General features: G+C 40.7%; 2 protein-coding genes across 2 annotated transcripts in view; one reads left to right on the top strand and one right to left on the bottom strand.

Annotated features, from left to right (window-relative positions):
- The window catches only part of LOC6573739, a 51104-nt gene extending 43473 nt beyond the window's left edge, over positions 1-7631 (top strand). The window contains exons 8-9 of the mRNA XM_001999762.4: positions 1311-1705; positions 3196-7631. Of these exons, the coding sequence (XP_001999798.2) occupies positions 1311-1705; positions 3196-3386 (586 nt within the window). The 3' untranslated portion in view covers positions 3387-7631. The remainder of the gene's footprint in view (positions 1-1310; positions 1706-3195) is intronic.
- Positions 7632-12226: 4595 nt separating this feature from the next.
- On the bottom strand, positions 12227-13094 carry LOC6573742. Its single transcript, XM_032733730.2, has 2 exons — positions 13053-13094; positions 12227-12981 (listed from the first exon to the last, which is right to left on the bottom strand). Exons 1-2 carry the CDS (start codon positions 13065-13067, stop codon positions 12229-12231), a joined length of 768 nt encoding a protein of 255 aa, XP_032589621.2. The 5' UTR covers positions 13068-13094; the 3' UTR covers positions 12227-12228.
- Positions 13095-15528: the final 2434 nt, after the last annotated feature.

Below are 15528 nucleotides of genomic sequence, written 5' to 3'. Positions count from 1 at the left end.
CGAGCAACAGCGGAAGCAGCTCGAAACTAAGGCATAAACACATTTCCATACCGTGATGTCCTTGCTATATCGCGCAGGCTCTCGATAGCGGAGGCTCTGTCGCTGACACCGTCGAGCAGCTGTTTCCAGGCACTTTTGCTGCGGTTGCCACGCCAGGAATATAATATTTAAATATTATTTTCAGCGCACTTGCTTTGCAATTGGAACTCGCTTTTGTCGTCGTCGCCTGTTAAATGATATAATTGTTCAAATGAGGCGAGCACAAGCTCATTGTTTCCACTTCAACTACAGTTGTCGAAAGTTTTAATAAGCCCCTCGAAGCTGTGAGTGCCAGCGTGCCATCAAAGTCCAATGACACCGAGGCTTTAAACTAACACAGCTGTCAATTGGTTTGCCGGCACATTGGGTGCATAAAACTTTACGGTCTCCACATAATTTTCTCAAACGTAGCTGCACGCACTGTGCGTGTGCTTAAAGTGTGTGTGTGTGGGGGGGGGTATGTATGTGTGTGTGCAGGTAATTTCGCAGTCATTTTGCATTTGTAATAAAGCAACACGTCGTCACAGACATCGGCGCCCGCACGCACGGCTGAGGTAATTACGAGGCCGCAGCCGTCGAAATCTCACCGAGCACACTTGAACTCATTTATATGCCGCGCAGGCTTCTTATCAAATATGAAACAAAGTCGTAAAGGATAATTGGACTTACAATGTGTGAGTGGGACTCGCGGCGCTCGTATACGCATAATGCAAACTTATCCACCAAATCCGCTCAACTCCATTAAAACACGTCGCCAACTTGAGCCGTAACAGATTAAAGCTTTACCATTTATTCAGTTGATTTCGCATATTTCCACGGAACTGAATGGGCCTGAGGCGAATGATTTTAATTAAAAAACAACTTTGGGCTGTCAGCATCACATACCAGCATCATATTTCATAAACCATTATTCAATTATCGATATTTGCCTTAGCTGTTCCATATTACAGGGGGCCTCATAGATACATTCGTCTCATCGTCTCCTCTAGTCAGCAGACTGCTTGACCGATTGCAAATAGGTTTGCTGAAATATATATTGTACTTAAATTCGTTTTAATGCGTGACTGGCATGTGGAAAGCCCTCCCTTGCTTGGCTTTTCATGTTTTCACACATCAATCATAAAATGCAAATATTTATGTTACGAGTTTATCTGTGGGCAAATGGCTTTTGCCTTGTGGCGCATTTAACTCAGCCCGACGCGTGATACCCACTTCTGCAATCTTTTAACCATTCCAACTTCTGCTTAATTCCCATTTTTTTTTTTTTTCAGAAACTCAAACCGAAAGTTCCGGCGCCATATTAACGAGAATGCGCTCGGCATAATTCGCAGTACTCTGAACAGCGGCGGCTTCGGTCCTCAGGCACCCAACTTGAACAAGGAACTGGGCATCCCTTCAAACGCCGGACCTATGAACCAGCTGGCAGCCGGCTATCAGCGTCCGCTGTCTCATCCTGGCGGGGGCAGCGCTGTGGCCGCCGCAGCGGCAGCTGTGACTGCCGCTCAGATGGAGAAGGGCATGTTCAGCATTAGTCAGCTCAACCTGGAGATAACGGAGCAGCACGTGAGCACCAATGGCCGCATGGAGATCACATGTCTGTCCACAATACCGGCGACGGTTGGCCAGGGCGAGCAGTACGCCGACTACAAAACGTATTCGGTGAAAGGTGAGTGTGGCCTTCGCTGGAAGGCGTGATGTGCATATAAGCACGGCTATTGAGATGTGTACCCACCCAAATTAGCGTATTACACCTAAGCATGTTTGCCTGTATTTATTGTGCGCTACGTGTAATGCTGTGCAAGAATAATATTTGCTTTGGGGCTCGCATTATGAAATTGCGAGCAATGAGCTCATCAAAAATATGGCTCGTTTGCATACGGGCGCCCGGCATGAATGTGAGTTATGCAATGTTGGTCGGAAGGAATCTCGGCCGCATTTACACAAAATAATTTAGCTCCATATGGCTGCTGGGTTAGACAGCAGCCCAGTTAAATGTGTGCCCATTGTTATTGCTGTGCCTGACTGCCTGACTGCCTGCGTCATGATGACTCTCACTGAGAGACACAACAATAAGATCGCTGGGCCAAGACAGCAAAAGTCAATGTGGCAGCGTTTTTGGCATTTTAAAATGCGTCCCTAATTTATATTTCTGCCGTTGACTTTACAGTCGGGCACCCCTAGAGCCACCGCCCACCCATCGCGCAATGTGTGGGCTTGTGTCATCTATTCTGTTTGCCTACGTTTATTTTTCGCTTAATGCCGCCCAGCCCATATTACCGCAAGGCGGGCAAACAAAAGTTAATTTATATATTTGCTCGGCTTTGTTTGCCTACACGCTGCCTGTTAGCACTTGCACCCACTAAAGCCGTTGACTCAGCCAGTGCTGTAAATTGTCTCAAATTGCATGAAATAATTTACACATTACTAGACCCATGACTCAAGGCGGTCGTTGGCCACTGTCGCTGTCTCTGTCTCTGTCTCTGACTCTGTCTCTGACTCTGTCTCTGGCTCTATCGCCGTCGTCGGCGGTTGCTAACGGCCTGTACGGCTCTTGAGTGTCCCCTAAACCAAGGGGCGTATGCGTGTTATTTATGGTGCGTGAAGTGCGTCGTTTATTTTGGCCACTTCACTGAGAAGAGCGCTTCAATCCCTAATTGTTTTTTATGCCACCAAAGCCACAGCTACTATCATTTTGGCTGCATTGATTTTATTAAATCGTTTTCACAGAAACTATATTAAAAATTTTATATCCACTCTCTGCGAAAGCTTAAAATTTGATTTGCTGTAGATCCATGATATTTGTTTTTAGCTCTCTCAGCACTATGACCTAATTGAATTCCCAGTCCCAGGAAAAAATCATTTTGCGTCACTCAAGTCTTGATGTAAAATTGTTTCGAGCACAGGCCAAGTCTCTGCTTAAATTTGATTTTCCCTTATCTTCGTTCTATTTCGTAAAAGCTCTTTCCACATTCATTATCGTTGCCTGTTTTTAGCTACGTTGTCTCACAGACGATAACTCTGAGGGGTCTAATTAATTTTGTTAGGCAGCCCTGACTGCTGCCTGCATCTAAAGTATATTTTCCACCTGATCCGACCATTGTTTTTGACTTTCTAAAGCTTTATTTATAATGTTCGTCTCTCTTTTGACCTTTGCAGTGGAGGTTGAGCGACACCAGGCGTCCTCCACGTCAACAGCGCCACCTAGCATTGGGATGGCAGCGCTTGGTAACGGTAATGGACACGGAAACGAGACCTCTGCAGGTTGGAGGGCGCGTGGGGCTGTCCTGACGCATCTGTGGTCGTTGGCGCCCCTGCTGATATTCGCATTGCTGCCACTGAGCTATTAGGCAGACCCAACGGCAAAAGTTGCAACACAAACTGCTGTAGGAGAGCAGACCACCGAAGTAGTAAAGGTTAGTAAAGGTACAGTACACCCAAACCGAGGGCACCGATTGCAGCAGAAAAAAAAATATATAAAAAAAAAAAAAATAAAAATAAAATGAAATAAATAAATAAAAATAAATAAAATAGAAAGAGAGAAAAGCACAACAAAAAGTCATACACAAGCGTTTGGCTTGCACACACATATTGTAGACCAAATTTAATTTATTTCAGTGTAATTAAGCTGAAAGCATGCGGAGTGTGTGAAGAACAGTAAGCCAGGCAAACATTTTAGAGCGAGTGCATAAACAATAACATTTTTTGTCTCGTTCTGGCAAGCTAATTAAATGAGTTTTTTTTGTAAATAATTGCCGGACTGCAATTTTGGTATTCAAAACGAAACAGAAAACAAAAATAACTGAAAGAAATATTTGTAATTAAGTTGCAGTCAAATGACAGCAATGAGAATCTGTTTCACTTTCAGCAGAAGGCGATTTTATAGTGTAGCGTAATTTGTGTAAAGCTTACAATTGAACATTCCTTTGCCCCAGGTCCTGAGGATGTCCTGAGAAAAACAGATTAACAAAACGACAAACGGTTACTTTGCTATTTGAAGGTCAGTCAGTTGCAGTTTTGAGCCTGGTCTAATATTTGTGGTAATTCGCCAGCAAAAGAGAGAAAAAATAAATGTATATGAAACAAACAATTGAATTAGTTAAACAGAGTTGACGGAAAACTTGAGCAGTCGACAGACTCCTTGGGTTCAAGTACCTAAAAAATGCTAAACAAAAGGAAAAATGCTAAACAAATGAAATTTAAAAAAAAAAAAAAAAAAAAAAAATTAACAAACAAAAACAAAAGTTATGCAAAGAAAAGGATATTTTTTATCGTGTTGTAATGCTTTGGCTAATAGCGAGATGGCAAATCTAAGGCTAAGATTCGGTCGAAATTGAATTTGGGCCCTAGCTACCGAACATTAATTAACCCCCACAAAGAAAATTAAATGTTTAAATGTAAAATAATTAGACAGTTAAACCAAGAAGCTTACAAATACAATCAGTGTTGAAAACATTTTGAGAAAAACAAAAACCTTAACAACAACAAAAATTAACAAAAACAATACGAAAAAAAAAACAAAAGAAACGTGAAGAAAAGGCGTTGAAATGGTCGCAATCTGCCGCACGTGGCAAATCAAATAAAGGGTCACCCTAAAGGGGTGAACTCAGGCTGACGCGCAATTCGCCTGTGCTGGTGTCGGTACGCCCGGTTCCCTACACTTACACAGCTTATTTATTTCCGTTCATTTAGTCCTTAATTGCGTTTTGTAAATTGTTATTATCGCAATGGATCTGTCTAAATTGTGCGAGTAGTTAGGAAAATATATTCATTTGTCTTTTGCAGTTGGTTATTTTTTTTTTTTTTTTTAGACGTGGCGAGATATTTCCATGTCTATGTCGGTGTTTATATGTACGTTGAATAGGGTATTTTTAAAAGCGCTTTAAATGTCTATTGCTAACTGAAAAACTGTAAACGCGTAGCACTCATTGTAACTAAATATATGTATCTATACCAATTAAGGCAGAAGGGAGAACTAAGAAAACCAATAGGTAAAAGCACAGCGCAAAGTAAATATGTGTAAAGCAAGTAGCAACCTAGTATATACACTTCAACAATATACACCAACCTATAAATATGCGTCTACATAAGTGTGTAACTATTTAGAAGTTAGGTAAATATTTTTAACTCCACAAAAACTAAAGAGAAATGAAAAGTGTATAAAATTTATTACACCTGCAAACATTTTACTACAGTTCGAAGAAGTAGCAAAATAAAAAACATATAAATATACATACATATATTAAATGAGAGGCCCCCCAACAAATTTCCGCAATAAATAGAAACATTTTTTAAAACGGTTGTTCAAATCATTAGTTAATAAAATATGCGGTATACCCTTAGTTTCAGATAAAATTGAAAAAAAAAAAAAAAAAAAAAACAAAAACAGAAAAATGCATTAATGTAGTTTATACTTAATGCTTTAAGGACTACATACAATTTTTATAAAAAAGAAAAATAAATGGTATAACAAAGTACATATTATATATTAAAAATATGGCTAAAATGTCTTATGCAGGTATTGACGTCTTCCTATGCTACGCTGTCTATTATTAACTGAACAAGTAAAACAATTGAAAAATTTATAAAATATACATTAATTAACTAGATAATAGGTATATTCTAATATATGCATGCATACATATATTCGTATGTTCAACTTGTAACATACAAGGGATGCATTATGAGAATGTGTTAACTTGTTAATGCGACCTAAAGTAACACTTCATCCGAGGGATGGAACAACAATAACAAATATCTTTATCTATAAATGATTTATTTTAAGTGAGAATCTATGGACTTTTACTTATTCAATATGTTGAGCATTGTCTTCATTTCGTATTTCTTTCCCAACTTACTCTTTCATCTAATTTTTTTTAAATATAGATACAGAGGATCCTTAACATAATTTATAATTTCTTGTCTCATAATTAAGGGTAAATACATACTTCCCACCAATCTATAAGACACTCTAGCATAATCCGAATCATATCACGCATTCATGTCAACCATATCAAGTAAAAATTCCTTTAATGTCTCAATGTGCATGCATGCCATACGAGCACACATACATACATATATTCATACGAACATACATACGAATACATTCAAACAAACCTTTCTGTCTCAGACTTTCGTGTATTAGCGCTTTAACTGTTCAAAAATAAGTCCATGCACAGATCGAAAAGCATCTTAACACCTACATAAATATTGCTTATGTGGGCAGATCAAATTCTATATTTATGGGGTATATACATAAGCAAGAAAACTCTTTAAAATGAATAAATGTAATGATTTCTTTTAAAAAGAAAATAAATAAATGTCACAGCAATTCGCAAAACATATCATAAATGTTGTACAATTTTCTGTGTTAAATGAATGTAAGCAAAAAGAACGTGTTATATTTATATATATAATACTGATGTATATACATATATAAATATATATATATAAATATACTGCGACCCAACGAACTTTCGGGAACTTATTTAAATGCATTTTGCACATTTTTCCAGTTTAAAAAATCTTCGATTTACTCAGCGCCCAGCGATGGCTTGAATGAAAAGAGCAAAAATTAATACAAAATGAATATAATTGAATTAATGGCGAGACAGGTAATACGAGTAACTAACAGAGAATAAACTTTGACAGCCACAAGCCACAACACGAAAAGAGACACAATTAAGACAATTAACAATATTAACAATTCAACATCGATATGACTGGCAGCGGCCATTGCATTAACATAATTTAATTCAATTGAAATAGTTCAATGATGCTCAATTGTGAAGCAGCAGTAATTACGTATACTGTACGTTTATTGAAATGGGAAATCAGTTTTCATATGCCGATAGAACTGGTGTATATCGAAATACACACAGACAAACATACTCTTTCCTTTGCTTGACATTATTTAAGTTAACTCATCAGCCAACATGAACACAAACAAATCTTCATACTTTACATGACTTGTTAAGAGCATATCATCGGGCCAGATAAAACATAACATTAACACGCTATAAGTATTTTTGTAATCGTAACCGTGGGTACCTACATAATTACATTGACATACATACATAAACTACACGATTCTTCCAATTACACATATCATTGCGTATATATCAAATATTTACACAAACTATTTATATAAAGAGAAAATATGAAATTAGCAAAAAACAATTAATGCCGAGTTTGTATTACACAATGCTGCAACAAAAAAAAAAAAAAAAAAAAAAAAAAAAAAAAAAAAAAAAAAAAAAAAAAAAAAAAAAACAAACATACATATATCATTTAAATCATTTATTGAATATGAAGATAAATTAAATATATCAATGCATGCTTATACACATGTGAAAAATGTCATGATTTAATATTGATTTATTGTTTCGCAATGAGTTGCCCTTTGTTAAGAATATATTTTAATAAATATTGTACTATAAATCCTAAGATATATGTAAATAGCATAAAGAGAGCTATTAAAAATAAAAACCACAGCGGCTAAGAAATTCAATTCAATGATGAAGTTGTTGTACCACAGAGTAAACATAAACAATTACGTAAATAAATATGTATTTATAGATACAGGCATACCAAACGACGCATCAGATATACACTAGTAAAAATTGCAACCTATGCAAATCAATTTACAAACATATATAAGTATATACATATACAAAAAGGTAACTGTGGAATATGTGTGTATGTACTTAATATTAAAGAGTTAGTACGTAGTAAATACGAGTAAATATGTACAATTTGGTGTCGAGCTGTCAACGTTACTATGACAAATAAACCTTTAAAAAGAAATTCCAATAACAAAAGAACACACAAATGGAAAACTCAAATGAAAGTCAGCTCTCAAAATGACGCCTGCTGCTTGGCTTGTCAATTTACTAAATCGAAATTGATATATAACTTATAAAATATGATTAAAATTATTTGTGGTAAAAAAAAAATGAACTAAACATTACAAAATAAATGTTGAAAACTGAGCCGCGCCCAGCTTGTATTTAAATTGTCTCCCAGAAGCATGGCTCCACATCATTCCGGTTGTATTTCAATTTGAAATAAAGTTGTGACAACCGCAAAAGCACAATACACAAACAGTTGCGAAGGGTAGAAAGGCAGGAAGGTTGAAAGGTAGGAAGGTAGGTAAGGTACACACATAAATCGGTCAAGGGTCGGGGTGCCAGAATGTGGTGAACAAAACTTGTGTAGCTTTGCGTTTGACGAATATCCTTTTAATCCCTTAAAATGTGCATGGAAATTGAAGGAGCTGCTCAACAATAAAATGCGTAAACAAAAACAAACAACGTGGGGGCGCACCCGGTCAGAGGTCTGGCGAAATTACTATAGGGATACCAGCAGCAGAGTGCGAGCAAATGTTGTGCAATAATCAACGAAAGGATCAACTACGAAATAAATGGCGAATCAGGGGTATCTTGGCCATAAAACACATCCGACCAGAGCCAGAGCTACGGACAAAGCTAGAGCATTTTCTTTTTACACAGTCTGTCCCTCTCTTTATGTCCTGCTGCCTCTCTCTCTCTCTTCTTTCGCTCCATCTCTGTCATTGTGTTTGTCTTTGTCTGCCTACTATCCTTCTTCGTATGCTCCGAGCGCTTCAAAGGTGCACCGAGCAGGTTTGCTTCATTACGGAATCAAAGCCGTGGGTTGCACAAATACACACACACACCAGCAGCACGTGGGTGGGTGCGAATGTGTGCTCTGCGAGTGTGTGTGTGTGTGTGTGGTCACAGATGTGCTCTATCGATTGAAAATTTGTGTGACAGACAACTGTGGCAGGCAGATGGCAAGTTTGAATGGGATTGGTCAATTAACGTCTCGCCATCAGCAGATTTCCTGAGGAAGCCATCAAAAGGGATGCCTCGGTGTCTTGATTAAGGTATAAATATTAAATTAGCCAAGGCCGACGTAGTGAGTCCTGCTACTGTTGGTGCTGCTGCTGTTGCTAATGAGCCATGTCTGTAAGTGAAAAAGGCAAACAGGATGTGGTTTATTCAGCGCTGATTTCGACCCCACTATCAGTCGCCCGGATCCAACTCTCAAAGTTGTTTAATTATACATGGCAGCGCCTAAAACTCAACTAATTGATATGCAGCAGCGACAGCAGCACAAGAAGCACCAGCAGCACCACAGTCTGGGAGTGTGGCAAAGTTAATGAGCCAAAACTGGCAGCATGTGTGCCAAGTTTCGACAGGCAGTCGAGCGGTCGCTTTGCATACAAACTCTCAATGTGCCCGAGGTCTGATCGAGAGCCAAGCGAATAACTCAATTTTCATAGAGTGGCTGTTGCACATAGCCAACCAATAAACACTTTTTGCAACAAATTCAAAACTATGCCCGCAGCAGCCGCAGCTGCAGCCACAGCCGCAGCAGGAGCAGGAGCAGGAGCCGGAGTAAAAGCAACGGGGACACAGTGAAACTTTTTGACAGCGACAAAATTGCGTACAACTGCCAGTTGCATTCGGGGCGCTCTACTGGCTACTAGCTACATTCTTTGAGAGCTGCATTTGACAGTGTGGGTTTGCATGGGAGGTTGGGGGCTGCACTGCCGGAAGCATTTGCCGAATTAACAGCAGCTGCAACTTTGCTGCAGCTGAAACGCAAAGAAACTCACTGACACACGGGCAAAACAATAACAGGTACGAAATGTCTCAAGCACATTTCAATTTGTGAGCTCCGCTCGTATACACATACACACACACACACACATACATACACATAAGCAACCAAAAACACTCGTGCACTCAAAAAGTTTTTGCCCTTTTATGGACAAATGCCAAAATATTTAGTTTTACAGCGAAAGTTTCGCACGGAACGCGCACCATTTGAAAATTGAAAAGAAATATTGGGTAGAGAGCGGAAGAAAAAAAAAAGAAAAACGAAAACAAAAACACTAAAACACAAACTGAAAATGAAAATAAAATTTCGCTTTTTTTGTTGTATTTATTTGTTTTGCAATTGGATTGCGTTGTTTTCGGCGCTGGGTTCTGGTCGGCTCACCGCAGCTGTCAGCCTGTGTGACTGATAGCGCGTGACGCTCGCAACGCTTTGCCGTGGATTTTTTGTTTGAATTCCAGCGATTTGTACGCGGTCACAGGACCCAGCTTATGTTTAGCGGATGCGTACGCTTTTTGGGGAATTGCATTTGCGCCGACTTTATATGTGCTTGAGCCAATCAAGATGCCTTAAATGATCCCAGCATTCGAGAGCAGCCTAAAAGCATGCTACACATCTCAAAGCAGTGAAAGTATGGGGCACAGTAGTGAAACGAAGAGTTTACGGATATTGATTTAGCATTTACATTTTAATTGCATTTAAGCGGTACATATATGTAAGTAGTACCTATTATTGTGTGGGCTATATATAGAAACAGTGTTTATACAAATCTTTGATCTTTTGATTTATAAGCCTTTGAAAAATCTGAATTGATGGCAGTGCTTGATGATCATACGGTATACAAAACTATCAGAGATATGCTCTCGTCAGGCTGATAGCAGAGCGAAGGCTTAATGCTGATTTAATAATTTAGTTGGTGTGCACAGCAGGTTGCTCATTAGCACGCACACTTACAGTCAGTCAGGCAGACACACACACACACACACACACACACACATATTCGAGTACTGGGTTACTTAGGCGTCTCTCACACATACTAGAACTTGGCAGGCAGCTCGAAACTATGTGGCATAAGGCACGCACACAGCACGAATTTAGATGGGAGCAGCAGAGGCATCGACTCGGTCGGTTGCCTGCCGCATATCACCTTAATTACAGGCAACAGTCTGAGTGCAGTCAGACGGCAAATGGAAGGCAGGCAAACGGCTTTTATGCTTGGTCTGTCATTGCCACACCGCTGCTGCTGTTGATGCTGCTTCTGCTGCTGCTTGTGCTGCTGCTGCTCGGCAGGCCCCGGGTGCGTACCATATTGTCGTTGTCGTTACGCTTTAGCGATTTAGCACTGTAGTAGCAGAGCAAGAAAACGGATTCAGCTTGCACTTGACTGCTGATAAGCGTGTGATTTCTGCACACACACTCACACACGCACACATATACACATACACAGAGCAGAGACACACACACCATGGCACACCAGATAGATAGACAGCTAAGCCGCACATATACGTTGAAACAGCTGCCGTCATGGCCATGAATACATGCCCCGTTGCGTTGCGTTTATGCCAGTTTTATGTTACAACTAAGTGAAATTTAAGGACTCCACTCAACAACGTTCTAAATCCACTGCATAGTTCGGGAACGGTGGATGGTGGATGGTGTCTGGTGGATGGAGGTTGGCTGGCTTGCCAAAAGGGCATTTGGGTGCGGCTTCTCACATGATGAGTTTGCCTGCTGCGGAAGCAGGAAGCCATCATTGCTAGCACACTGCACACACATATAAATACACACACACACACATACACTCAGCTGCCGGGTGTTGGCGAAACGGTGCAAACACCGACCAAATCAGCCGGTGGAACTCATACCTGTAGACAGATGCATCAGGACATTGCCACTTATTCCGACCACAGCTGGCAACGAGAATGGTTTCCGGCCATTGTACGGCAGCTTCGTTTCGATTCTAATAACTCCAATTACAAATGGCGACTGTCTAAAACCATTGTGCATATATGACCGTTACAACCTGTGTGCTCGTCTCCCTCTCTCGCTCTGTGGGTGTGTGTATGTGTGTGGGTCTGTTCGGAACGGCGGCTGGCTCAACTTGTTGCAGGACTTTATGACATGCCTGCCGCTTTATCCATGCTATTATTTCTGGGATTAACTGTGAAGGGACAACGCACGACTGCCCAGCCAGACACCAACACAAACGCCAACGTCAACGCTGACGCCGACGCTAACGCCAACGCCGATGTCGACGTCATAGCCCTTGGCGAGGATTTGCTTGGAAAACAAATCACACATAAAACGAGCTAACCAGCCAAGTGACAGTCGGACCGAACGCATTAGAAGGAGAATATGAGCATGAATGTCCATCAAAGAAATATATTCTAAAATGAAATTAGGCCGCAGTAAAGTTGAGAAGAATTTATATCACCTAGAACATTTTATTACTGTATTGATGCTTACAAACTAATGGCGGGTGTAGGTACGGTTGTATGGGCGTGTGCTATCGTATAGGAATCGTAACCATCGGTAAGACGGCGTCACAGTTTACTTGACACGGAAGCGACGCAGTGCGGGGGGCAGGTAATCCAGTGAGGAGACCACATTGCTCGGCAGGTACTCAGAGCTGGGCGAGCGAGCTTCATTGACTGGGGCAGCAGAAGCCTGGGAGGCAAAGTTCAAAACTGATGCACTTCCTTCGTTGGAGATGCGAGAGACGCCGGGCAACTGATTATATTGATTTTGAATAGCCAGCTGGGCGTTGGCAGCATCCTGTGGGGTGCGGTATTTGACGAAGTGGACTTCGGGCTTATTGCTGGAAGTCGACTTGAGTGCGTTGAGCTGTTTGGCCAGATTGGCAGCATCCGCCTGCTTGGTCAGCACATAGATGGCCGTCTCCTGCTGGGCTGATTGCTTGGCCAGTTCAAGGGCCGCACGCTCGAAGCCGCGATTCTCAGGCGCGCGAATAAACACAATGCGCAGATTCTTCTTCAGCGAGTCGGCGATCTGCTGATTATTAATGTTCTCGTTGAACTGGTCCTCGGGCGCAGCATATGTGTAGAACTCCTTTTGGAACTCCTCGATAAGCGGTGCCGGCTGTGGAATGATGCCACTTGGCGCCGGTGCAGCGAGTGGCGCCGCAATGGGCAACGATAGCTCAGCCTCGCCCTGCTGCACGCCAGTTGCCCCTGCGCCTCCGCTGCCGGACACAAACGAGAGCCCCTCATCCGAGTGAGCCACTGGCTGGTAGTTGTAGCCCAGCTTGTCAGCGCCGCAAACGGCAGCCCACAGGAAAATCAGCTGCGGAAGTTGTGAAATGGGTTGGGTGTGATTAGCATGTCCGCTGCACTCAGTAGCATTTCAAGACTTACAATAAATCCACGCATTGTTTGTTGATGTTTCGGCTACCGCACAGCTGAAGCTAAGAGATGAAACTAATGTGGGAATCGAGCAGGCATCTGCTTTTATAGGAGCAGTCGACTGCAGTTCGGTATTATGGCTATCCACTCGCCACCTCGCCACTCCCATTCAACACGATGGGTTCGTGGCATCGGTGACCTTGGGAGCGCATGCCATATTAATTGGGTATTTATACCATGGCAAAGTCATTAAAAGCCCGCTCGAATTTAAAGACAACTAAGTCAAGACGTCGAATAGGCCTAGTCAACATATCTGGCCATTTATCTCGGCTTCAACGCCGTCGCATTTTGATTTAAATGCACTTTGCGACATACATATGTATATATAAATATGCATGGGCCGCTTTGTCTCATTCTGTTTCGTTCCCCAATCAAAATGTTTTGGTTGCTTCAAGCCGGAAAAAAACCAAAACCCAAAATACGCATCACTGCAAAGTAGCTGAGCTTATTGTGAAATATAAATAGCTACCGATTTCAGCTACAGCTAAATTCAACATTGTCCAACCCCGGGTCAGCACTAAGCTGCTAATTATAATTTTGCCAAAGTTTGCTATTATCTACCCCTTTTTTGTAGAGAAAAGTCTCAATACGGCTAATAAAGTTTTTTTCAGCTAATTAAAACATTTTAGTATTCATGAATGGCAAAAAGAATGCGAGCATTAAACAGTAAAAATGTTTTCTATAACAATTGCAAGACCGTAAGATACTCCGTCCAAAACAATACGAAATTAGAGCATGAGGAATAAGTACAGCTTCGGCAATTACTTGGTTGGAGTAAATATATTAAATTCAGGGGAAAACATTTTCTTATTGATTTTATGTAAACGGAGGTGTTGATTGATGTGTGGATGAAATAGGTATGACTTTACGGATTTGACGAAGGCTTCTTTTGTCTGTTTTATAAATATGCACAAGAAAGCACACCTTTCATTCTATACTTAGGTTTTTCATAATATACAAAAATATTTTTATAAAATAATTTTATAAAATATGTATTAAGATGCAATTACATTTTTGCTTTTTTTTTTTTGTCTTTCATATAAGACTTGTTCATTATGTTTAAATTTCATTTATTGAGAGTCGGGTAAGTTTTTCTTTAAATTTCGTTCAAAAATGCAATTGTCATGTTGGGGATCATTTCGTAATTTCGTAGTTGAGAGTGGCTAGCTGGAAAAAAGAAACAGTTTGCTAGTAATACTCATAATACTCATGGTAATGGCAGGCCAACATAGACAGAATGAAAATAAAAATAAAAGGAGCTCGCGTCAGAAGATTGGCAACACGCAAACTTGGCATCTGCTGATGAGGGTGAGTTTGGGACGCTGTCGCATCGGTTGGACCTTGGACACACCTGTGTTGATATTGGAGCAGGAATTTCAAGTCATGAGCCGCCAGCCAAGATTAAAGCACCCATGTACTTGCAGCGCTTCCTAGAGTGCGGGAAAGACCTGGCAGCTTTGACGTGACTGGCAAACTTTTTGGCAGGCGCCGCTAACGAGCTACGTTCTGCTACGTACCGGTTCTCATGTTGCTCGAAAATTCTGAAACTAAAACTTGCTCAACAGATTTGTAGTGCCAGGATGCCTTTTTTGCGTCTGCACTTCACTGTGCCACATGGCGAAGTGGAAGTATGACAATGTGCCTGTGTATGTGTGTGTGTGTGTGTGTGTTTGACCTCTGCACTAAAACAATTTGCAAGGCAACATGATGTCAGCCCTAGAGCCGGTGTCAGTGCCGGCACTGCCATAATTTAGTTGAAACATTCTTAAAGCAACGCCTGTCGTTAATCTTAACGGATGGATGGCAACGCAACTTGTGGGACAGAAACGTAGGGCCGACCCAGCCTCGCGCATAGCTCATTAAAAAGTTTTCCAGCGACAACCTCAACAGCAGCAGCAGCAGCGCCGGCGACACATTGCTTAAGAAAATGTTTGCATGGACACAGGTCGTTCATGATTATCTAAGAGATATCTTAAAGATAATCCGTAGCTGTGCGCACCGTGCCGCAAGAGCTCAAAAGTGAAATGTTTCGACTTGTCAACCAAGTCATTAATTATTCATAATACCATAGCTGCGGTGAGAGACCTCAGTCTGAGTTGCCCTCTCGATTTCTAAATATAAATTTTTTTGTACACCCTAACAGACGGTACCACAGATGACAAATTTGGCAAATATATATGTTTATATACAAATATTTATAAATTGTATATTTAAACAAATATTAAACTTAAAGCTGTAAAAATGAATTTTCTTTGTATGCTTTAATGTTATATTATTCAGTTTTTAAGTACAAAGAGTATTAAATCTTCGCCGGTTACAACTTTGATACAATTTCTTGCTTTGATCAAAATCAAAATGTAAATTATTTGTGTGAAAAGAAAAAAAAAATCAAAAAAAGACAAAGTAGTGGCTATGATGAGATTCTTGG

Source organism: Drosophila mojavensis, unplaced genomic scaffold, assembly GCF_018153725.1.
Source record: "Drosophila mojavensis isolate 15081-1352.22 unplaced genomic scaffold, ASM1815372v1 contig_16, whole genome shotgun sequence".
In the NCBI taxonomy this organism is placed as follows: domain Eukaryota; kingdom Metazoa; phylum Arthropoda; class Insecta; order Diptera; family Drosophilidae; genus Drosophila; species Drosophila mojavensis.
The sequence above is the reverse complement of the archived record's forward strand: the minus strand, read 5'-3'. Positions and strand labels throughout refer to the sequence as shown.